Here is a 26,717-nt window from a genome sequence, read left to right as displayed (position 1 = left end):
TTTTTTTACAAAGCACATGTTGTTGCTTCACGTCTTTGACACGCATCCTTTGCATGCGTGCGCATGACGAAATGAGCGAGGAACGGGAGAAAAGCACCGAAATGGACGACTTGGTCGCAAAAAGAAGCGCATCGTCAATTATTTGGAAATATTTTGGCTACAGAAAGGATGATGTAGATCAAAAACAGGTACTTTGTCGGGAGTGCCGTGCACAACACGCGGAAACACAACTAATTTGTTTGATAATTTAAGTCGGCACCACAGAGCTCTGTATGACGAGTGCAAAGCCAGATCTGATTGCCGTCCAAAGCAAAAAACTATTACGGATGCGTTTGCCAGTGTTACACCATATGCGAAGGGTTCCAAGCAGTTCTGTATTTCTACACATCGCAATATATATCGCAGAAGAAAAAAATATCGCAATGTACGTTTTTTTCAATATCGTGCAGCCCTAGTTGGTGGGTATAGTTTTCAACAGCCCCATCCTTCAACAACAGCCTCTCAGCAAAGTCTATTACACTGGAAAAAGTTCACAAAACAATCAATGTTCAAATGTGCCAGATGAACTATAAGGGCCAGACATGATTAGATATTTTTATAAGAAAAATAAACTTTACCAAAACAAGTAAACGTCTTCTCTTTCTTAGGGGAGTTTAACATTAGCACTTTTGGTGCACATCTGGGGTCGATTGACATCAGAGTTTGGTTAATTTAAATATTGTGTACACTGTCTTCCGAACCTGGGTGCGCAGCCGCAAAGCTTATCCGAGTCCGCTAAAAAAGGGTGTCTGGGGAGCGGTTCATGTGAACTCTGGTACTGTACGCTGTCGTACCGAATCGGCAAACGGCAAATCACCAAAATGCAATTGTATCAAAACGCAGAAATGAACCGCTATTAATGACGTATTATTTGATAAAAATCTATGTTTGTGTTTCACTCACTTTCCTAAAGCACGTGAAGAACACGCTTCAAGCAGAGAACTGTTAAGTTATCTTGTTTCTGTTTGCCTTCAGCGTTCTTACGAGCATTTGCAATGCATTCGTAAGACCGGCATAAGTGCCATCACTGAACCTTTGGAAACTAAACCAATGATCCACGTTCACTATATAATCATTTACAGACAGATCGTACCGCTGATCATTCACATCAAAAGTGATGAGTCTGTCGTGTTCAAAGTTCGACTTTAAAACGCACTCGAGTCAATGCTGGTGATTTCCGACAATAAAGAAACAAAGGTGGTCACGTGCAGTCGCGCATCACACAGAGCTTGAGGATATGCATCGACGCCACTTTCCAATGTGAACATGTAGGGACAGCCCTGGAACGAGCTCCCCTGGGTTGAAAAACACCACGCAAATGGGCTGAGGAGAATAGGAGAAACAAGAAACCCAGACTAAAACACGAGTCATTTTCTGTCTTCTTGTTTTGAGCGTTTCTTGTTATATTTATATTTTAGTCTTTGGTTTGGGGGGGCTTAAATGATCATAATAGCTAGAGTAAGCGCAAACACTCAAGAGAGAGGCAAGAGCACAAGATATTTTCAGCCTATTTTTTTCATGCAGAATGGACAAGCAGAACAACCGGGGCTAAACAGAGTATACTTCCAAGGTTTGGGCATTTTCCAGCATAAACATTGCATTGATGTTTAGGAATGCCTGTATTTAACCTACTATTGTCCACCTTATTCAGTGTATGCATACATAAGACAAATTTTTGAAGACACTGTATAAGCATTGCTGTGAGGGAAGGCTTGCGTCAGAATCAGAAAGCCAAGAATTTCAGAATGAGATCATATATAAATGCTCATATTGGACTAGGAGAAGACATTTCTACCCAATTTCTACTTCATAATAAATATGATTCCTCATGATATGACCCCCCCAACCCCCTTTATAACATACATTTCAAATCTTTCATTTTATAAGTTTATTAACCTGTTTTCCTGAAACTTACCAAATCAAAGAATCTCTTACCTGAATGGTTTGACATGCATGGCTGCCGTTGTTAGTGAGGATGGCAGACACAGCCTGTAGAGTTTTACCAGTGTCACCCCAGGCCACCACCAGACTGAAGAGGCAGGCGCAAGATAACGCTGTCAGGCTCTGACCCGTGGGGTCGTTCATCCCTGTGCTCCGCACCGTAGTCTCCAACAGAAGATGGAACAGAGACTCTGCCGGCAACAGCGGGGTAATGATTAATGTATAATAATGACATGTATGTAAGGCAAGGATATACAGTTTATGTTAACTGGTAAAGGCATGCGTGTTAGAGCTTTGTCCCACCAAGCACATCTGGAGGTTCGGTCTGAAAGCTCTCAGGTTGTTGGCCCTGCAGCATGTCCAGAAGTGCCTGAAGGCTCCGCAAGCACAGTGATGGGTGAGAAAAGCGCGTCTCTTTGATGAGCTCAAAAACTCCACACAGTCCAATACCAATGATCTGAGGACCAGAGGAACATACCTGTTATGTGACACTTGCAACTTGATTTTAATGGCAGATGCTAATATCTACAGACTGAAATGGATAAGGTTTTTCCAACATTAAAAATCGTCAAAACAAATCTTTGCACTGGCCCTTTAGGATAATCGATATGTAAGATTTACTCTAATTTATCCACAGTATTTACAGTTTCTTTATATGACATTGTGTAGTTAATTACCTATAAAATAATTTAGTTAGGAGAGAGGTAAAACCAGAACAAATCACAGGCTTTAATAGAGGGTATGCAGCAAAGTCACTTTACCAAGTGTGCACGCTGGAGCGTCCCCTCCTGGGTGGCAAAACACTCAGCAAAATGACTGCTTTCATGACTAGTCTTGTGCACAAAGCTACTCCTTTAGAACCCTCCAAATTCGATTAAGACTGATATTAAGAACAAATTCACCGGCATACGCACTTGTTGTGAATTAAGCGGAGACTTTTTGTGAGAAGTTCACCTGTGCGTACAAATACGAAACAATCCACACAATTATTGGTGAATGAGGCCCATTGTCCTCTTCACAGCTTTGTTTAACATCTACCAGGATATTTCAATAAAGAAGTTTCTTTGAGAAAAGTTTTGATTCTAAAGATGCCTCTTTCTGTTATAAGGCACTGTGATAATCTTTCAAAAAACTTAGATTTTTTCAAATAACTTCTTTTGAGCATTAGACAGCCAGTCATTAATGTGTAGAACAGTATGAGAATGAATCAATTATGACATCATATTCATATCGTGGAAATGAACCTAATAAGTCCAATACACTCTTTTATATAGACCATACGTAACTTAGACTTTTTTTAACAGCTCTCAATCACTGACCTTTGGCAGTTTTACGGCAGGTTCACGGTACTCCTCCTCCTCCTCACTATCAGAGTCTCCGCTCTGCACAGAATTGCGTGAGGCCAGGGCCAATGTCGTCTCCTTCTGCTGCCAGTCGAGAACACAGTGTCGCACATTACAGTAGACATTGAATGCCGAAGGGTTGCTGTGGAGTTTGATGTCTGGCACTGGGAAGGCCCCATCCAGAGCGTCTGACTGCAACACATTAGATGGAGAATTAGCGATTTGAGAAGCATGAGATGAGGAAAAACTGCGGTTACAGACAGAAGTATAATGCATGTACTCTAGTACGACTGTACAGGCCCTAGAGGAAAAGACATTGATTTTCTTATGGTAAGGTAGGTCAATACCCGGGCTCCAGACTAACTTTTTTTTACTAGGAGCTCTGTGGCCATCGGGTGTGTGATCACATGCTCGTTGCTCTTGCGATTGTGAAGTTTAGGTGTGTCTGTTTGTTCACGGCATTTCATTGATGGATGTTATATAAACGGTGGATATAGTGCTGGATTAGGAGATTGTCTGAAACTGATAGATGTAACATGTGCTTAAAGATAACCTACATGAACTGCACGCAGTAAGGGTGGGCGGATTGACCAAATATTTATTTCATGAAATTAGTAATTTTATTTCACGGTAACAATATATTTTGCGGTAACAATTTCCTATTATAATTATATATCTTATACCTTATTTTTCTTAAATTGATTTACTTATAACCGTTGATTTACTATAAATGCTCACCATAGTTAAAATGTATGTAAGATATGTAAATGTACTAAAGACATCAAATTAAGTTCTGATGATCAGATTTATTATGATAGCCTATAGCCAGAAGATAAATATTAACAAGCAATGAGAATATATGTAGGCCTATATGACTGGTGTTATACACTGGTGTTCATGGGGTCTGTACTGTAGGTCTTCATCGCTCTTCACTCTGTCTTAGATTCGCACTGTTACTGTTTTGCTTGTCTTTGCACTACGAGTCTATGGTGACTCCACACGCGTCTCCCAAAACGGGAGGTAGCATTGTATCATGTTAAAAGCGCTCACGCAATGAGCATCACTGCGCAAGTTTCGCCTCGGCTCGCCTAAGGCTAAACTTTATTAAACTATTAACAGCTTTAAAAAGCAAAGCAACCTGACTTCTGAAGAACCTGAGAATGAGCTTTTTTTCACATGCACGCGTAGATCCCTGCACCCCTGCACGAGCAATGCGGATGAGAGAGAACGCGCTGGACTGGAGCGTCAAAAGAATGTTTGATTTGTTAATTTGTTATGGGTAGATTAATTTACATGTTTTCTCATCATAACGGCCAATTTGCAGAGCACCGAAGTAAACACGCCTACTTATTTACATTCTGTGGAACACACGGAATAGAAAAATATCTTACGGTTGAAATTTTGTCATTTTCTTCATTTGAAATAATAGCAGAGATTGTCTGTGATCTTGTGAATCCCGTTCGAATCGGCCATGTCTGTAATTTGTAAAGTAAAAATTCCCCCACAAATGACCTACCATGTTTTGAGGAACACCGAGGTCCTGTGTGAAAATACACGTAAAATGTGTCCGGGAATTTGTCCCGGGATCAATAGATTTGGTTCATTCACAGTGCCAGTGATTTTCTGGAATCTGTGCGTGCATTCACACACATTCTGTAAAGATCACGTAAAGACACATGGCATAATATACTGTAATGCGCATTTTTTTGTCATGAAATTAGGGTTGATAACGGTAAAAAGTACTTGTGCTTTAAGCTGTTATTATTACAGTTTGTTATTATAACTGCCTTCCTTTATTAACTCTTTCACTGCCATTGACAAGTTATCTCCTCATTTAAAAAAAAAAAAACCGCTTCACAGCAAAAGATGAGTTTTATCCGCAATCAGTGTTTGTACTGTTATACAGCAGGAGGCGCTATTACAACCCTTTGGGAAAAAGTACAGAATCCCAGAACCTAGAACATATATGTGTTAGCGGTTTTTAATGATTGTTCTGAATGTAATCTGGGCAGAATCTTTGACAAAAAACGTTAATTATCACAGCTGTTTAATCCAAGTGATGCATTTTTGAAGAAACCTTCCCACATCTATGGAGTGATAAAAAACAAACAAATGAAGATAGAGGAATACGGTTTCTTTTATTTAAAAAGTTGAGGTTCTGTTCTTTCATTTGACATATTGTTTGTCCATATATTCTTTACAGAAAATTTACTGTGAGCAATTATTTTTAGGTGAAAATGTTAAAAAACGCTGGCGTAAACTGGCAACTTTTTTTAAAGAGGCTGGCGGTTCTGTAGCATATATTGTTGCCTTTTGTAAAATGACAAAGACGTCCATCTAAAAAAAACTTTTGTATTTATATTTTTATTGGTAAATGCAGAATGACGAATAGGCACAAGAACGCAAGGTAGCCTGTAGACCATTGGTCACCAACCCTGCTCCTGGAGATCGACCGTCCTGCAGACTGTAGCTCCAACCCTGCTTCAGCACACCTGTCTGTAATTATCAAGCAAACTTGAACACCTTGATTAAATAGTTCAGGTGTGTTTGATTGGGGTAAGAGCTGAAATCTTCAGGACGGTCGATCTCAAGGAGCAGGGTTGGTGACCACTGCTGTAGACTATAGCCCAACGAGATTAAGCTAAATATAAAATGTCATATGAAAACATATAAAAGCAAATTGTTCAGTGCAAATTTACACAACCTTAATGAAAGAATATAACGGAATCCAGCAAAGTTAAAATGAGCCAGTATTTTTGCAACATAGCCTATGCAATACAAAAGGCATGGTTCAATATTTTGTCAGTAATATGATGTACAACAATATGTGTTAAAAATAAGTTTATCATTTTTTAAAACAAAGTTTGAGAATTTTTTTTAGAATTTAGATTTTGTAACCATTTCGGAATAAGATCACGCAGACCGAATGAAAAAAACGCTAATTCCACTATGTGTATGTATGATCACGCGAAGCAGGGGTCTGATTGAGTGAGGGATGCATGCATTGCAGAATCAGATCCAGGAACAACGTCTCAAACAACATTATCATTGTGTTATTATGAAAAGTGTAAAAGGATTGTCAATTCATTTTGAAACTATGGCGAAACAAATTAGACGGTGGTGAGCCGGCATAGTCTAATGCCTTGTTTATACACGCTCTCTATATAGTCTCCACTGATCCCGCGTGGGTTTCCTGAATGGGCGAGGCGTTTATGAGTAATGTATGGAAAACATTAGCCCTCTCCGCTTTGGACAATGCTCCACCACGTGAGATTTCTTTGGAAGATACACGGCAAATTGCTAATTTTTCATTGTTTCTCAAAGCGTCATAATAGTTCCACACAGGCGATGACATGACTGCGGTGATCTTCATGCATTCTGGACGTTTATGGTGACGTCATCAAATTGCGATTGGTTCGTGAGAATGGCGATGTAAGTAAGTACCAATCATAAAATGTGATTATCAGCCGATACCGATCTGTCTCCGATCGAGCATTCCTAATATCTATATGCTTGTTTTTCTTATCAAGAACTTGTAAAGATGATAGAGCTGGATAAAGGACGCGGCAACTTGACACGATTTTTCTACAACACTTCAAATGCTATTCGATTGTTAATGATAATCTTACATTTATAATTTAATTTATTCGTAAGTTTATTTATTTTTTATTTAGCCTTGTTGTGCACGCACTGTTGAGCTTGTGCAGAGGCAGCAGCTTTTGCCAAAGGGGAACTGGAATCCCCTGGTTGGGCCTGGGTTCTCCTGAGGTTTTTTTTCTCGATTGGAGTTTTGGGTTGCTTGCCACCGTTTGCATATTGTTTTGCACTATTTGCCTGGCCGGGGGGGGCTGCTTTAGAATTTAGAAGTTAGACATAATTAATATTGCATATAAGAATTTATAGTCCGTTTAAAATTTGACCTGTGGTTCTCTCTCCTTTATCTCAAATGTGTGCTTTCACTGTGCGTGTGTGTTTGCGTGTGTGTGTCTATGTCAATGTGTGTATGTATGCATGTATGCATATTGTGTTTGTGGAGCATTTGTATGTCTGTCTTATGTTGTTTTCACCTTTTTCTTGTTTTTACAGGTATATGCCTTTAGTTGTTGTATTCAATGTGTCTGTTGTGTTCAATGCGTCTCATGTACAGCTGCTTTGTAATAATGAAAATTGTAAAAAGCGCTATGTAAATAAAGTTGAGTTGATTTGAGTAAAACGAAATAAACAAGATAACCATATACCCCGACTGTCAATATACATAGCTTTTTTTTGTTTTGTTTTGTATGTTCTGTTCTTGTATGATTTCGCTCCACACAGGTTTAAATGCAGGTTTTTTTTGCAACGTTGCTAATCTTTTTAACATCAAAAAACCTATATAAAGGAAAGATATCTATATAAAGGATCATGAATATTTAATACTAATTTTAAAGTTGATGTGAAACTGTGACTTAATAAAAACATTAATTTTGTCTTTATTAACTAAATATAAAAATTCAAATATTTGAAAATATTTTTTTGCTCAAATATTCGAATATGGGATTATTGAAAAGTGCCCATGCCTAACCTGGACAAATGGGCTGGTGGGAGCAACAGTAGAGGAATACACTCACTGGATTTAAATCCCTAGAATGAGCAAATAGCTCATAGCACTGGTGCTAGAAAGGTTTAAAGTTCTGTAGGAGCACAAGTATAAATCGTCCATTGTCATCAAAAAATATGCAAGTGCAGTTCATCATGAAAAGACAGGTATCTGACAAAAAACACTTTTTAATCAGACCAAGTTCGGCTTCTGTCCATAGCCAATCCCGCCATCTTTCATTTGTTTGGCCACCTCAATTAGATTGATATTGACAAGCTCATTTAAAATTAAAGGGGTCATATGTTACCCGCCAGCCCTGAGGATTGACCCCCGCTGCCGGTCACGAGACCGACTCTCTAACCATTAGGCCACGACTGCCCCAAACATGACAACTAAAAATGAATGGTTACATTTTATTTACAACACTGTTCCAGAAAAGTAAAATCTGAATGTTCAGGTTTGTGCAACGCATTTCACCAAAGATTGCTTCACGAACCTGACAGAGAGCAGTGGTTAAAAAGTGGGGCCATTCCAACCATTAAAACTTCGCAATGACAGGCGCTTCAATTTCGCAGCATGTAAGCTTATTTTCATTTTAAAAGACTGTTACGGACTAACACGGGTTGAGTTTGTCGTGTGTTTGTGGTCTGGATTTCTGCTCGCATCGTGGGAAAAAAAAGACATAAGTCTTAATAATCAGTAATAATGTTCCATCTAGAGGCAACAAATGTCGTGTTTATAATGGGGTTTATTGTCTTTGTTGAGTCGCGACGAGATGTGGCGTAACACTGGTTGAACAAGAAGGGCCAATGCACTCGCGTTAATTGTTATGTTACCATTCAATGCTGTAACGTGAGCTTGTTTCTATCTCACACAAACTCTGTATGATGTAGGGTTGTTTGTTTATAGTCTTTATAACGTATATAAAAGGTAAAACAGTTAGCTATAGTTTTTAACTATTGAACATATTTTTTTTTTAAAACATTACCAATCCTTTACATCCTGCTCAAGTCGCGCTAGCACAATTGACGTATCGGCTTGATCATCTTCATTTTCCATATAAGATTCGGGCTCTAATTGAATACAATTGCTTTTGAACCTGATGTTCCAAATATGGCTAGAGGCGTTACATTTCAGTCACACATTTGCAGTAGTCGACCAATCACTACGCACTGGTTAACTGGTCAATAATAACACATCTAGCTTTTCAGAACGATGAGCTTTGTAAAAAATCTGCAAGTTTCAGAGAGGCGGGGTAAGGAGGAGAAAAAAACATGCACGGTATGTGGAAAATACAGTGTTTTTGAACTTTAAATCGTGTATATACATTGCATTACATCTAAAACAAACGATAATATTCGTTTTAGCTGTGTCATTTGACCCTTTAAAGAGCACTTTAGCAGAAAATGTGCCTCTGGGCAGGTCCACAACATTTCACTTTACTTATTAGACAGAGGGAAGCGCAGCAGCACACTAACCTGCCAAAAAAAAATATTACAATGTAAAGGATTACTATTGTGTAAATTAAGAAAACAATTCGGCTTGTCTTTGCTCTCAAATTCCGCAATGTAAATAGCGAATCCGCCATGGCTTGAGTGCAACTGGCTCTTAAAGGGAATGAGAGAAGAGACTCTGATTGGTTAACTGCCTGTTACGCTCAAAAAAACCTTAAGAAAATCAGAACAACACGTTTAGAGCATGCACCTAGGCGCTAGGGATGTTGCGGTGACAGAATTTTCCCTCTGGTTAATCGACGTGTAAAAACACCGGTAGTACCGGTTACACCGGGTTGCATGTCGGGGATTTCAGGGCGGCCGAAAATGTGGTCGTGCACAGGTCTCTATTTACTTTCACTTTAATAAGCAGCAATTCAGCGGCATTTGTTTGAATTCATGATAGATTAATTATTTTTCTTAATAAAAATACACAAAACAGTAGGGCTGTACCAGAATATTCGAGTATTCAAATATTCGTTCGGTGGGTTGGTATTCGATTTTCAATTTTGAGATTTGAGTACCCATCAAAAAAACCCATATGATGACCACAATTTCGAGGACCGTGACGTCGCCCGGTATGGCGCAGCCGGGGCCCCACCCTGGAGCCAGGCCCGGGGTTGGGGCTCGTATGCGAGCGCCTGGTGGTCGGACCTCCCCCCATGGGGTCCGGCCGGGCTCAGCCCGAAGGAGCGACGTGGGGCCACCCTCCCGTGGATTCACCACCTACAGGAGGGACCGTAAGGGGCCGGTGCAAAGTGGAACGGGTGGTAGTCGAAGGCGGGGGCCTCGACAACCCGATCCCTGGACGCGGAATCTAGCTCTGGGGACATGGAACGCCACCTCTCTGACGGGGAAGGAGCCGGAGCTTGTGCGTGAGGTTCAGAGATTCCGACTAGAGATAGTCGGGATCACCTCTACGCACAGCTTGGGCTCTGGAACCACACTCCTCGAGGGAGGATGGACTCTTTACCACTCTGGAGTTGCCAAGGGTGAGAGGCGGCGGGCTGGTGTGGGTTTGCTTATAGCCCCCCAGCTCAGCCGCCATGTGTTGGAGTTCCCCCCGGTGAACGAGAGGGTCGCTTCCCTGCGCCTCCGGGTCGGGGATAGGTCTCTCACTGTCGTTTGCGCCTATGAGCCAAATGGCAGTGTAGAGTACCCGGCCTTCTTGGAGTCTCTGGGAGGGGTGCTGGAAAGCGCCCCGACTGGGGACTCCGTCGTTCTGCTGGGTGACTTCAACGCTCACGTGGGCAGCGACAGTGACACCTGGAGGGGCGTGATTGGGAGGAACGGCCCCCCTGATCTGAACCCGAGTGGTGTTCTGTTATTGGACTTCTGTGCGAGTTACAGTTTGGCCATAACGAACACCATGTTCAAGCATAAGGGTGTCCATCAGTGCACATGGCACCAGGACACCCTTGGCCGGAGGTCAATGATCGACTTTGTTGTTGTTTCATCTGACCTACGGCCGTATGTCTTGGACACTCGGGTGAAGAGATGGGCGGAGCTGTCAACCGATCACCACCTGGTGGTGAGTTGGATCCGATGGCGGGGGAGGAAGCTGGACAGACTCGGCAGACCCAAACGTACTGTGAGGGTCTGTTGGGAACGTTTGGCCGAATCGCCTGTCAGAGAGATCTTCAACTTCCACCTCCGGCAGAGCTTCGACCAGATCCCGAGGGAGTCTGGAGATATTGAGTCCGAGTGGACCATGTTCTCCACCTCCATTGTCAACGCAGCCACTCGGAGCTGTGGCCGTAAGGTCTCCGGTGCCTGTCGAGGCGGCAATCCCCGAACCCGGTGGTGGACACCGGAAGTAAGGGATGCCGTCAAGCTGAAGAAGGAGTCCTATCGGGCCTGGCTGGCTTGTGGGACTCCCGAGGCAGCTGACAGGTACCGACAGGCCAAGCGGACTGCAGCCCGGGTGGTTGGGGAGGCAAAAACTCGGGCCTGGGAGGAGTTCGGCGAGGCCATGGAGAACGACTATCGGTCGGCCTCGAAGAGATTCTGGCAAACCGTCCGATGCCTCAGGAGGGGGAAGCAATGCCCCACCAACGCTGTTTACAGTGGAGGGGGGCAGCTGTTGACCTCGACCGGGGATATCATCGGGCGGTGGAAGGAATACTTCGAGGATCTCCTCAATCCCGCCGTCACGTCTTCCATTGAGGAAGCAGAGGCCGAGGGCTCAGAGGCGGACTCGCCCATCACCCGGGATGAAGTCACCGAGGTAGTCAAGAAACTCCTCGGTGGCAGGGCACCGGGGGTGGATGAGATCCGTCCTGAGTACCTCAAGTCTCTGGATGTTGTGGGGCTGTCTTGGCTGACACGCCTCTGCAGCATCGCGTGGCGGTCGGGGACAGTGCCCTTGGACTGGCAGACCGGGGTGGTGGTCCCCCTTTTTAAGAAGGGGGACCGGAGGGTGTGCTCCAATTACCGGGGGATCACACTTCTCAGCCTCCCCGGGAAAGTCTATGCCAGGGTACTGGAGAGGAGAATCCGGCCGATAGTAGAACCTCGGATTCAGGAGGAACAGTGTGGTTTCCGTCCCGGTCGTGGAACACTGGACCAGCTCTATACCCTCTTCAGGGTGCTGGAGGGTTCATGGGAGTTTGCCCAACCAATCCACATGTGTTTTGTGGATTTGGAGAAGGCATTCGACTGTGTCCCTCGCAGCATCTTGTGGAGGGTGCTCCGGGAGTATGGGATTCGGGACCCTTTGCTAAGGGCCATCCGGTCCCTGTACGACCGGAGCAGGAGCTTGGTTCGCATTGCCGGCAGTAAGTCAGACTTGTTTCCGGTGCATGTTGGACTCCGGCAGGGCTGCCCTTTGTCGCCGGTTCTGTTCATAATTTTTATGGACAGAATTTCTAGGCGCAGCCAGGGGCCGGAGGGCGTCGGGTTTGGTGACCACACGATTGCATCATCTGCGGATGATGTCATCGTGCTGGCCCCATCAGACCAGGACCTTCAGCATGCACTGGGACGGTTTGCAGCCGAGTGTGAAGCGGCTGGGATGAGAATCAGCACCTCCAAATCTGAGGCCATGGTTCTCAGCCGGAAAAGGGTGGCTTGCTCACTTCAGGTAGGTGGAGAGTTCCTGCCTCAAGTGGAGGAGTTCAAGTATCTGGGGGTCTTGTTCACGAGTGAGGGAAGGATGGAGCGGGAGATTGACAGACGGATCGGTGCAGCTTCTGCAGTAATGCAGTCGCTGTACCGGTCTGTCGTGGTGAAGAAGGAGCTGAGCCGCAAAGCGAAGCTCTCGATTTACCGGTCAATCTACGTTCCTACTCTCACCTATGGTCATGAGCTGTGGGTCATGACCGAAAGGACAAGATCCCGGATACAGGCGGCCGAAATGAGCTTTCTCCGGAGGGTGGCCGGGCGATCCCTTAGAGATAGGGTGAGAAGCTCGGTCACTCGGGAGGAGCTCAGAGTAGATCCGCTGCTCCTCCACATCGAGAGGGGCCAGCTGAGGTGGCTGAGGTGGCTAACTTTTCCGGATGCCCCCTGGACGCCTTCCCGGTAAGGTGTTCCGGGCATGTCCCACCGGGAGAAGACCCCGGGGAAGACCTAGGACACGCTGGAGGGACTATGTCTCCCGGCTGGCCTGGGAACGCCTCGGTGTCCCCCCGGAAGAGCTGGAGGAAGTGGCTAGGGAGAGGGAAGTCTGGGCATCCCTGCTTAGACTGCTGCCCCCGCGACCCGGCCCCGGATAAGCGGTAGAAAATGGATGGATGGATGGAGATTTGAGTATTATTTTTTTCCTAACACACCCCGTGAAGCGGTTCGCATTCGCTCTTTAATATGAATCGACATGCGCAGATCTTCTTATGTTTTCAAAACAACACAAGAGCAATTAATGAAAGAAGCTTTGCGCTGTTCGGTCTGAGCAGCGCTGCATGATATAAACACATAATATTTATAAAATATATCTTATTTACCATTGAAAACAAAACAAAACTATTTTAATGGCTGCAACAGTTTAAACAGTTTCCATGTTATGAATTTAAATCCACACTCCAGCGCAGTTGGCAATCAAACTATGCTAGCACCTTAACCACACACAAAAAATAATCCAAACATTTTTCTAAATTAATTTAATACAGAAACCGAACGAAATATAATCTGCCATCAAAAACATAACGGAACTATTTTAATGTGAGGCTGGCCGTTATTATGTAGTTTATTAAAAGTTTATTAATTCTGAACATGTCGCGTGTCCATATTGCCCCAAAATGGGACACTCCACTCCCTTCGGTCCCCGAATTGGATGTCGATTGGATGAACAGTTCTCGACATGATAAAAATGCAGACAGACACGGAGATTCCTGCCTTTATTAGAGAGACGCATATGTTCAGCCCCCTCCATCGGAGCTTCGAATATTCGATGTTGATTACTACCGAAGCTTCGAAGCTCAAGAAAATGGTATTCGGTACAGCCCTATACAATACAGTACGAGACTCGCTTATATTACACACAAATTTAGTACAAGACGAATCACTGCACATATATCATGCAAAGAAAACTGTTAAGAACAATATTTTAAACATGTAAGGTTAAATAAAGTGCCTTTTTCAACAAAACGAAAAACCACTGCACACACCGTGCAACCATCAAATAAGAAACAAACGAATATAGAAAACTTTACGTTAAATAAGGTGCCTTTATCAACAAGATGAATAATCACTGCACAAACAAATAAAAAAAACGTTGATTTGTTTTGCTGCGGGACCCATTTTGGTCGCCTCATTTTTATGGTGCGCTTGAAGATGGGAGTGTAAATTCACAGTGTTATCTCCGGATTATACCACCTTCATCAGGCCAATTTTACTGGTTGCTTCATTAACGTTTTCAGGTTCTCTGCATTTGGTTTAAATCCAAAATATTTCCAAATAGGCGCTTTTGAAACAAAATCTTCAGCCATCGTTTTGTCCGTTAACTCACCTCACTCTCCTCACGTGAATTCTGAAATCAATAAATGAAATGTGACACATGCTGCTGATCTTTATTGCGACACTCGTTTCGTTTAAGCTAAATTGAACCGACGCGCTGTGGCGCGTTTTTGTTCTCGGTCACTAACTGAAGTGCTTTTTGCTATAAAACAACCGTGGGCAAGTGATGTAAACCGTAGGCGGGTGAAACACTGTGTATTAACGGGATAACAGACTATCGCAACAAGCATACTAGGCGCGGGGACCATTTTCCTGTTGTTAAACTAACATAAGTGGATTCGTACATGACCCGAGTTCACCTGCGCCATGCGCTTTAGACCATGCGCTTATATCGTTAAAATAGGACCTTAGTCAGCAAGCAACAAAAGGTACAAGAGTTGAAAAAAAAACTATATTTTAGGCAGAATTTTCTGCGAAATTCTTGCCAAGCCATGAAAACCAGCTTTATTATGGCTGAAGAAATCGAAGAAAAAAGTTTTTTTCAGAAAGTGCATTTTTAAAGCAGTGTAGCCTGAATATATGTGAGCACGTGTGCCCTGACCAGAAACAGGCATTTAAAAATGTTAGCAATAGCTTGTCAAAAAACACAATGCAGACCCACTGTATCGGTGTTCATAAAGAAACATGTTTTTATCAAAGTTTCTGTCATTATTGATCCCAGCAGGTATGTCTGTTGGAACAAAAACAAGGTGGTTTAAAACAATTAATACAATTCTATGCCACAGGCTGCATCTTAGAACAGAGCAAATTTATTTGTTGTACCTTACTTTTGCCTCTTTCAACTGTAACCAAAATAATTAAATTGGCTTTTTGTTTGTTGTATTTTGTATTATTCAATTTGCGATGAAAGGCGAGATGATGCTCGCCTCGTGAGCGCTTTGACGTGAACCGTCTCCTGTTTTGGGACAAGTGCGAGAATAACCAAAACTAAAGACAGAGAGTCCCAACACAGTAAAAGTGTGCATCTAGAAGAGAGTGGCCTACAGTAAAGACACAATGAAGTAAAGCAATATTCAAACGAAGTGCAAGTAATACAAAGTTTCAGATGCAATGTAAGATAGTATAAACAAGCATACAGAGAACATAAGAGAAAGAATAGAGAAGTAGTACTAGAGATTTCTTTTAAGAGACAGTTAAGTGCTCACGGAAGAGGGCATCGTATGTCATATACATGTTCTCTAATTGTTTGTGCATATATAATTCATACTTAACTGTATTACATATTGTCTATCTTCCTTCTATATAGACATGATATAGCCAGAAGATAAATATAAATAAATAATATCTGATTATCAGAATTTTAACTGAGGTCTTTAGTGCATATTCATAACTTGCCTACATTTTAACTATGAGCATTTAAACTAATTGTAATATATAAATAAACAAATTATATTTACCTAAGAAAAATTAGGCGTTTCGGAAGGAGGGACTTATAGAACAGAAGAAATCAAGTCGTTCTGTTAAAAGAGGGACAGTGTTGGACAATAGACTTTTTATTAAATTAGAAACATGAACATCATTTGTTTTAAAAAAAGGAAAACATAACCAAAGCCTCAAAAACAGCAAAGACTGGCTCCTTTAAATTAGCACAAAAAAAAAAGTTTCCAACTCTGATTTTGCACCAATTCTGCAGAATGGACTAGGAATGGGCATTTAAAGCAAAAATAATATTCGAAGATCGATGAGAACTATTCGAAAATTATTCGAAATTTGCACCTCTCCCCCACATGGACGCATTTACAGTATTAGCCTACACACATAAATGGAGAGAGAGAGGCCATTTACGCTTTAAATCCGTGACGACACACTGCTTTATTTATTATGGAATAGGCAATCTTACATCAAGCTAAACATTAAGATAACGCACTGAAACATTAATATATTAACAACCGGATGACGGCACTTATTAACAGTACGTCGATCAGCGTCAACCGCTCATAATGCTAGGACAATTTCCTTGTAAAATATGAGCATGCACATTTATACCAACTAAAAAACAGCAGTGTGATCGATCAAGGAAAATATAATACAGCCATTAAGATTTTAGACCAGACTTAAAACGCATTTAAACATATTAAACGAATGACGGCATTTATTAACAGTCCGGAACGATATCATGAATTAATAGCTCAAAATGCTTCCATTTCTATTGTCATGAAAAAGTTTATCCAGTGTGGCGGTGATCGTTTTTCTAGACTAACAGTAAACTCGGGCTGTACAAACACCATTAGATTTTTAAAGCCTTCTCCTCCGACAAAGCTGATCGGAAGCATATCCTTAGCAATCATTTTAGTAATTAAAGCCGTTATTTGCTCCGCCCGTCTGGCATCCAAATTAGTTGGTCTGACCATAAAACTATAGCAACTGATTGCTGACCTGTGGATGGACCTGCTGGGTGCTTCGCTCCAAATGTATCTCAATTTATCGTATCCGTTATGCCACGCGGGTCAATAGTGTGCGTAACTTAATTAACAATTATTGTGAGAAAATGTTTTCCTCTCATGTGTCTTGATTAACAGCCTTTAGGTTTAAGGTGCGTCGTTAATGGCAGCGCTACCCTTTGGTTACATGAACACGTTACGCGTGAAAACACGTTTTTTAAGATCGCACACACTATTCGAAATTCTATAATTAAAAAACTAAACGAATATTCGAAATTCGTGACTCATCCCTAAAATGGACCCAGGGCTCCAGACTCCGTTTTGCGACCAGTTTTTTAGACAGCTCAAGTGTTTTTTATAAGTACTCGCGCATTTGCGAACTGCCAGTTTGGATTTTTTTTATCAATTTTATATCTCGTGTGAAAAAAAAGATTAGATCGCGAGCCCACCAGTTTGGGCCAATGTATGTGAGAAGGAAAGAGTGCGGAGCTGCGCGGTTTGGTGACTGATGTTTCTAGCTGTCGTCACGTCGGTCACAGCACAGCTCAACACTGACAAGTTTACAGACACAACGAGAGCGCATTACTATGATTAGCTGTTTGCTGTGACGGATGTTTTGAGACGGACGGTGAACGATTTGATATTTGAGACGTTTAAAACTAATCTAACCGCGAAGGAGTTCAGAAAACGCCATTTATCTGTTGATTACTTGAGACAGCACTGAATCATTTTCAATCCGTTCGGGACAAGAATGAACTACAGGTAGGGATGAAATGATTCACTGAGAGCCGGTTGAAAATCGATAACAATGCGTGACGATTCAAATCGGTTCAGATGTGAACTGAATCCCAATAAATTTGAACAACAGGGGCCGCCATGTTCAATGCAAACCTAAACGCGGACATGCTGATATTTCTTAAATGCAAAAAAAATCAAGAAAAGCACAGACAGTATTAGTTTGTTTATATTTAAGAGACTTTTTCTATTATTAATTTGTTTTAAAATTGCTGTTTTGTTTTGTTATTTGAAATAAAACATAATTGTATTACTCAAAGAAACGTGAAGCATTTAAGAAATAATGCAATAATGCAAATCCTTTCTAATTTGTTTCAACTCATTTTGTAAAAATAAATCGTGAATAAATCGCATAGAGAGAACAGAATCATGAATCGCATCGCGTCGTGAGCTGAGTGAATCGTTACATCCCTAACTACAGGCAAATGCTCTTATTAAGTTTATCTGAAGTTAACTTTACATTTTTTTGTGAACATGATGAAAAGTGTCCTTAATACACAATAAAATCATCATAAGAATGTATTAAGACGAGCCATTCGTTCTGCTTTAAAACTATAAACAATAAAATACTTTTTCATACTTTTTTGAACGTTTTATGTTGGTTCAATTGAATTCAGTAGTAATTTGGTCTGGTGTATTCAGTTGAAACAGTATTTTTACCATAAAGCTTCTCTGTAGGCACTGCCTTTTTTTAAATGCTGAGCAGAACCAAACAACTGTCACCTGCAGTTAAATGTATAGACAGGTAGTATTTTAAAAACTATTTTAACATATTTACAATTCTTTACAAAATACAGATGAGCAGACATGACCTGGTTGAGTAATGTCATATCCCTTTGAAATTAAAATTAAATTGCACATTGCAATTTCTGTGAGTTGAGTCTATGTATTATCAAAGTTTTTGTCAGTAATACAGCTATTTTGGGGGAAAATGTCAATGATTGCATTGCCTGGTGATTTAAGGTGTGCCCCTAAGTTTTCTGCTTGCACTGCCAAAAATTTCAGTCAGGAGCTACAGTGTTAGTAAGAAAAGTAAGTCTGGAGCCTTGGGCCCATATACAACAGATTTTTATAACGCGACTTAGAATATCTATATACTGTATGTATTTTAAACACATGTCTTTCAGCTATATTAAATAGCAAACATTCATTTGGGGTTCTTTGATATATTGATATATTCAAACATATATGCAAATTCTTTCAACCAGAATGGAAATAAAGTAATTTAAGCACTGAAGCATTTAAATTCATCAAACAAAAGAGAAGACATTTGAGCAATATGTCTTCAATCAAGCAGAGTCTTCCCTACAGAAGAAACTCCACCCATCTGTTTATGGGCAAACAAAGGCACGGAGCTCCTTTTGAGGATGTGGCAGGAAAGGAAAAATATAAGTGAGCTCTTCTCTTTAGTTAGTTGGGTTTAAGGGAGGAGGATTTTTACAGCATATTCTCTCATCTGCTATGTACAATCACATTATTCTCTCCTACCCTGGCCTGTGAAGCATCCACTTGGGAAAACAGAGTGCATGGGAAAGGATAACCAAACACAATTAAACATTACCCTCACAAATGCGTTGGAAAATGTGAAGACAATACACAATATCCAATATGAGACATTTTGGGTCTCATCTTGATTCGTTGATATATGCAGTAAGACAAACCCTGGCTGCCTGTAAAACTATAGGTGCTTAGTGCAGGAGATGGAGGAAGATGTTGCCATGGATACATGTAACACATGGGTCGCCAATCAACAGCCAATCATGACCCTGCCACTCCTGAAATCTCCACCATGTGTGACTGTTTACTGGAATCTCTACTGTGATGACTAAAATCACTAACCTAGCAAAATATTTAAATGTCACATTAAGAAAATGACCCTTAAACTAAAAAAAAGGTTTTGGATTATAATCATACTTTGATGAATGTCAAATAATGCAAAGAAGCCTATTAAGTGCAACAAAGTATTTGAAAAAAATGCTATCATAAATTCATTATTAAATAAGATTCATGGACAAGGAAGACATCATGTAAATATATTTAAATAATCTAATACAACATTCCATTAATAATATATTAACAATAAGGGATGCACCAATGTGTACATTTTGGCCGATAACTCGATAATTCGTTAATATTAGAAGCCGATAACCGATTTTGCAGATATACAGTATCTTAATTAGGGATGTTCATTTCGGTTAATTTCCCCAACCGGGAATCAACGCTTGTTATCCAAACATTAATCATGAACGTCCAAAGTGCAAACAGCAGCATATAGAATATATCAACAGCAGCACCTGGATTCACATATGATCAAATTTGACGAACCTGCAGCATTTTGGACAATGGAGAAAAACTTCACGGATGTCCCGGGAATGTAGAGATAACGCCTCGGGAAAAGCGTTTCATTTGCTTTCAAACAGCCAGGATTAATATCCAAAGAGGGCACTTGGCAACATAAATGTGTCTTATCTAAACAGATTTGAATCCGACCTGCTATACCCGCGCAGAATACAAACATTATTTATTACTTATTCATAATACATATTTAGTAGGTTGTTTTAACCCGTCACGTCTAAAAGACGTCAGTCAGTTTTCTCCCTTCTTCCTTAGCGCAAGGGAGTATGCCAATGCTAAGCATCAATTAAATACGTCTATGTAAAGGATGCATCGTAGTACCGAAATTCCATTGCAGTAGCTCTGCTGGTAGCTTTGCTTCGCTGAGTTTCATTTCGCCGCAGATAGAAAATGTCAATGCGTGTTTTGACGCATTGACAACAGCACGTTTTAAGCAGCACGTTTTAAGCACAACAGCACGTTTTAAGCTGATTGTCGCTCATCTACATTAAAAATGACAAACTTGAGTATGAGCAAGCTAACTTGCCAGTGACGCACTTTGTTTGGGGAAGTAAAGCCCTGACAAATGCGGCCTCAACAATGAGATTCATTACACTTGCCCAGTTTCCAAGAATGAAACAAAATGCAAAAAGTGGACAGCTGCTTTTATTTGAAAACATTCACTGCAGAAAACAAGGTAACACTTAGCTATCTTAGCTACCCCAGAAAATCGTGCCCCAAGCCTACTTTACAATAGTTAACGATTCTTTAACCTTCAAACTTTCCTGGTATATTCTTTATTTAATAAACAAATTATAGATGTTTTTCAAGAGAAACATAGAACAAAAATTCTTAGAGGGAAGCAATCCCAGAAAATGCACTTTTAAATGTTTATCTACCAGAAATTGAGTCGCCAGCGTGTGTGCAGAATCACTCTGTAATTACTCAAATCCATCTATTCTTCTTTTTGTAATCTCCTTTAAACCACACAGTGACACAAAACAAGCTGGGGGTGTCCCCTCACAATCTGATCTCACATTGATTTAAGCCTGCCCATGACCGTTCACAGACTCCGTCTTATGAGCGCCTAGTTCCACCATCCTGCAAGAGCACTAGCCAGCAACAAAAGTGTCTAAGAAACAACAAATGTGTGCATATGTATCTCCGGCTCCCGGGGTCGTGGCAAGTCAACGCGGGTCAGTATAGCATGGGTTTCGCCAAAAAAATATTCTCAAAAGTAGATCAGTACAAGCTGTACGCGATAAAGCTTTATAGCTGTACGCGATAAAGATCCGCGCACTCATGGACATTTATGTTGATTATATTTTTCTGCTATCTCTTCGAATATCTTTATTAAGCCCCACCCGCGCTTCATTTAAAACCTTTCCGTGAGCACTGCTTCTCACGCCAAAGAAACGTCGCATATAAATACCTGCAGACACCAACAAGTATGTAGCAGTAATAAAGTATTTTTAGCTGACAGTCAGTTTACTGTTTGCTATATAGTTTGTGACCGATTATAAACCATAAGGTCTTGTATCTTCATATAGCATTTATGATATGAATAGTATTAATAATCAGAATGTTAAGAGCATGTTTTCATTGGAAAAAAATCAGTTCTTATGGAAAGGCTGTTAATAACTTTATAAGTACTCCTGCTCATGATATATTCGTTTCAGTTGTTACATTCTTTTGTCAGTAGTTTCTTAAATATTAAAATAGACCACTAGGACCAAAGCCTACAACATCAGTTACCAGACCTTCTATGTTTCATATAGACTCTTGCTATCAGAATATAAAGTAAATGGCCTGATAAAACATTAGATTGATTGATTTAACATTATGTATTTAAAAATTTAAGTATTGTCCAGACCTCCACCGCAAAAAAAAGACCCCCCAAGCCGTAAACCTAGGGGACGCACTGAGTCTGATTTAAACAATATGCTTTAGTATCTTTAATTGACACATTCTTAAATACTGTATCTCCTTACTGTACTGTACCTACATCAACATGTTTTGCTAGTAGCATTAAGTAAATGATCATGACCGAAAGACTACTGTACAGTATTTAAACTGCGAGTAGTGTGCAGCTGAAGAAGTTTAATAAGAAGAAATGATTTATGATATATCTGCTTTAATATATCGGCTTAAATTTTGTATAATGGCCAATATATAACTGGTAGTGGTCTTTTTTAATGTTATCGGTATATGCCGATACAGATATGGCCGATTCAGATATGGCCGATATTTATTGTGCAGCCATTATTAATAAGGTTGATACAAAATGTGCAATGAGCAAAATCTACAGTCTCCAAAGAGAATTCAGAATCCTACCTTTGTTCTTGATTTCACTTTCGATTTGACTTTTTGCCGCCTTTTAAGTTTCTTCTTACTCAAAGCTTTCTTTCCCCTGTAAAAGAATGAAGATTGTTTGTTGGGGTTTTGCAGTTAAGCAAAAGGAAATTTCTGCAAATTACAATAAGTACAATAACAACAAATTCATGCATAACCCAAGTAACATCATATCAGAACAAACACAAATAATGTCTTGTTAGTATTTAAAAACAAAAACACCATTACATGCACATTTGCATGCCATTCCTGTTTTTTAACTTTTAACGATAAAGAAAAAAAAAGAAAAAAAAAACACTAACCCTTTCTCTCAACAGGTAGTGGTCTAGCTTTTGTTGAAACCAGTAACTTTATATTGGCACCTAATGTATTATGGCTCCTGTATTGGCGCTTATTGCTCCTAAACTCTTTGGAAGTCGCTTTGGATAAAAGCGTCTGCTAAATGTCTAAATGTAAATGTAACGAGAATTTTTTTAAATAAATCTTCCCACACTTCAAATCTATATAATCTTCACCATAAAACTACTATATATAAAATAAGTCAATAGGCACAATGTTTAATGTAAGAGTATTTTCATTAGGGAGAAATTAGATCTAGATCCCTAAATCTCTATTGCAGAAAAGACCAAACAGGGAGATCTAATTTTCAACAAGAAGGCCATCTATTACAAGGACCCGTATACATATAGACAATGAACCAACAGTAGCTGACAACAGTCTGTGAAAAGTGAAAGCACGGAGGCTGCCTTGAGGTTGGGAGGTATGTTTAATCTTTCAGCACACTTTGCATGCTGTTAACCCTGCTGATGTCATGTTATGAACACCTCTCCAATCTAAAACTACTCATGAAGAGTCAAGGTCTATTTACAAAACATGGCCAGTTGGGACGTAGTATGATCACCAGTACCACATTCAGGATGGAGACTCCTGAGAGAACACGTCATTGCACTACAGCAGGGTGACGTAAGGAAAAACAGCACAGAACCAAGCCCACTCCACCTAAGCCAGGGTGCCAAATTGAATAAATATTGGATGTATTGACATGAACGTCGATGATTAAATAACATCCTAATGAAATGGCTGGTTATCAATACAATAATCTCCCTACATATACAATTTGGCGAACAGCGTTTATAAAACGAAGCCTTGCCATAGGTCCATAACATACTCATAAACCCAGAGGTAACAGTAATATTTGAATTCAGTTATGAAGACAGATAACGTTATAATGAGATCAGTTGAATTCTGACGGATCAAATACGTGAGTTTAAAAAAAAAACATTTTTAGTCCAACCAGCTGCTTCACAGCTAACGTTACATTTGAAAGGTTTGCTTGTGCAAGGTGGCACGGTAACGTTAACGTAAGGTCTGTGACAGCAATTTTAAAACAAAAAATTGCACAAAAAAAGCAAAATAAATACAAACTGAAATATAGCTTTAAGTAAATACAAACTGCGCGTTTTGTTACCCTAAACGAAACAAAGCCAATGTTTTAGCTTTACCCGCTAATGCAACCTCGCTAAGGAAGTTAGCCGCTAGCTAACCGCTACTGCTTTGGCTCGAACGAGCTCACATTTGAACCCAATGGGTCGAGAGCGTTTTGTTTACCAACACATTTAGCCGCACATTGTCACGGTCCGGTTTCTCAACCCGAACCGATCTGTTAAACGGTAACGTTACCCACCTCCCGAGGTTTAGCCCCTGTTCTTTGTCGTTGATGGCGGTGGTGTAAATCCTCCGGTACCTCTCTGCCAGCGCTCGCCCTGAGAGAAGAAGCTGGTAACGACTCCGACAGTCTGACCGAGCCCCCATAACGGGACAGGAGCCCATTCCTGATCCAATCGCTCCGAAATCGTTTCCAGCTCCAGGAATGACCCTGACACCCAGCCCCATGGAGTGGGATGAGGAGGACAGGATCCCACCGGCACCCGCTGCCGCAGCAGCACACATCATCGTTTAGGAATACAACGCATATATTGGATAATAACGTCAATTGATAATACTAAAAGTGACAAATACTGTCCATATATCCGATGTACAAACGCACAAAACCCCCGGTGGATTACATCCGAGTATCTCTCTGATCAATTGCGCTTGCGATGCAACGACGTTGACGGTTAACGTTAGCCGCTCTGCTGCAACTGCGAAATGCGCTTCCCCGGATCAAAATCGAACACAATTTCCTCGATTGCAAGCAATCCGGCCACACCGAGTTTTCATGTTCAATCGCACCAAGAGAAAAAAGTCAAATGCGTGACCTGACGTCTATGCTTTGCGTTTTATCCTGATGTTTTTCTTGACCCCGTGAAGACAGCACCTTTAGTAACGCTGCCATCTTAGCTTCATCATCCTTCCCTGTTCATGTCGCGGACTGTCAAGCATGCTGGGATACATTCCCATCCACAGCAAACGCGGTCCACGTAGCGAAACCTAGCGTAGCCCCTACATAGAAAGCATTTTTGGGCGTTGACCAACGTTTTAGAAGAACCCCCAAACTGCTGTCTAAATAGGGAGCTCGCTAAGATTCCACGCGCAGCCGCTGTAGTTAAGAAGAAGACGTGAACAAGGCTTTAGATGCGGACTCCTCAAGATGCTTTTAACATTACTCTTCAGAATGTTCATTTTCAACAGGTATAAAAACACACATCTTGCACAAATGCCTCTTTGATATTTCATTATGCACATTGTCCTTATAAGGACACGATGAACCCAGTATTTACGGATTCACTATATTGGCAATGGCCATGCATTGCATGAATCTCCAAGTGGTGCTCTGCTGCGAGTGGCCTCTCTGAATCTGTCTGATAATGTTTAGCATTAGTGCCAATAAAAGTCTGTTTTCATTTACGACGATCTCACATGTAATATTTTAATAATCTTAAATTAATTCCAAAATTTAAATTCCAATTAACCTTAATAAAAAATAATTCTATCAGTTCCCAAATTTATATAATTATACTGGCTTTTAAGTCATTTAGTTCACACAGAATCTGCCTAAGGCTAGCTTGTTTTCACCAGTGTCTTGCACGCTTGTTGGTTAATCTTTATACAAGTCAAGGACGTAGAGCCAAATCTAAAATGTTTGGTTTCTTGGTTTAAGGCAAATCTCAACATTTTCTATTTTGCACTGATCTATTCTTAGATCAATGGTTCTCAACACTTTTGCCCTTGGAGGCCTCAAGTTGAGAAGATATTTTGAAGAATATTGATGAACAAAAACTGTTTGCATCCATTCACTTCTATTGTATGGCCACAAAACCAATGCCATTCATTGAGGACCAATGGTTTTCTGTTATAAACATCCTTAAAAATATTTTATTTTGTGTTCTGCAGAAGAGAGAAAGCCACACAGGTTTTTAATTACATGAGGGTGAGTAAATGATAACAGAATTTTAATTTTGGGGTGAACTATCCCTTTAATTATATACAGTTTGTAAGCTTAATAATACTACTAGAAACTTAAACTGGATGTGCTTCTGGGCCAGTGTTAACAACTTGCAAAGTGATCTGTATCCTGTATAAGTGGAAATACAGGAGAGCCTCTATTTTCTTAAGATCTAAACTTCAGCAGTAGAATAAAGATATTAATGTGCTGCTCCATCTGGTGGCAAGAAATGTCCCTAAGAAAAGGTGGACAGAAGGGAAGCAGATTCATTTAAAGCCATTAAAGGTAGAGTTTGTAAGAATTTTGCAGATTTTTTTTAGCATCCAAAAACCCCTAGGCCAATGTTATATTTTTTCAGTTGAGTACTTATAATATCTCAAATGTTTGCAACTGCTTTTTAATCCTGAGAAAATCGCCATTCTAAACAGTGGACCAAACCGTTTAGTCGCCTGTCAATGGCGTCATATCCGCGTAAACCCTCTGTTACCGCCTTTACTGACGTAGCAACCGCGTGAGACTGTCGTAGACAGATGCGGAATTAGTTTGTACCATGGGTCCGTCTAGTATTATTGCAAATGATGTGGGTACGTTCAAAATAACTTTTACTATGATTGATTTGAACACTTAAAACTGTGCAGTGTTATCACACCATCGAATTGGACAATTACTGTAACATCTATGACTAACAATTTAGTTTTCAACCTTACATTACTCGGGTCTAATTCATTATAATGAAATAAAAGGATTTCATCAAAAATTTTAACAAATTTTGTGGCACCCTATACAAAAACTAATGCTCTAAAGCCCTATCTCACATGTGCAGAGACACACACGAATACAAGTAAAAACGACATACTTTCAGTGGGAAACCTGAGCTTGAGATGATGCACACAGCATATCAATTCTATCAGGAATAGACAAGAGACAGACACGAAGCTCCTGATCCAACGATTTCTTACGATGTTCTCTGTACTTATATTTTTTATGTATGTCAAGCTTGAAAAACTCAGTTCACACAAATAGGTTATGGAGAAGAGCATCAGAACTGCAATGGCACCACTGGCGACAGCTGGATATTCTTTCTCCACAGTTATTCAAAAACTGTCCAAAGCCATATCTTGAAAT

At 40.6% G+C, this 26,717-nt stretch overlaps 1 protein-coding gene across 16 annotated transcripts in view; it reads right to left on the bottom strand.

Moving 5' to 3' along the window:
* The window catches only part of mycbp2 (MYC binding protein 2), a 137,712-nt gene extending 113,148 nt beyond the window's left edge, over window positions 1-24,564 (bottom strand). For all 16 annotated transcript variants that reach the window (XM_056754676.1, XM_056754688.1, XM_056754683.1 and 13 more), the window contains exons 1-5: window positions 23,892-24,564; window positions 22,190-22,265; window positions 3,300-3,515; window positions 2,284-2,437; window positions 1,975-2,171 (exon numbers count right to left, since the gene is read on the bottom strand). In XM_056754676.1, coding sequence (XP_056610654.1) covers window positions 1,975-2,171; window positions 2,284-2,437; window positions 3,300-3,515; window positions 22,190-22,265; window positions 23,892-24,160 — 912 coding nt within the window. In that variant the 5' untranslated portion in view covers window positions 24,161-24,564. The remainder of the gene's footprint in view (window positions 1-1,974; window positions 2,172-2,283; window positions 2,438-3,299; window positions 3,516-22,189; window positions 22,266-23,891) is intronic.
* Between the last annotated feature and the right edge of the window lie 2,153 nt (window positions 24,565-26,717).

This window comes from Triplophysa dalaica, chromosome 8 (genome assembly GCF_015846415.1).
Source record: "Triplophysa dalaica isolate WHDGS20190420 chromosome 8, ASM1584641v1, whole genome shotgun sequence".
NCBI classification, from domain to species: domain Eukaryota; kingdom Metazoa; phylum Chordata; class Actinopteri; order Cypriniformes; family Nemacheilidae; genus Triplophysa; species Triplophysa dalaica.
This window is presented reverse-complemented; position numbering and strand designations above follow the sequence as displayed.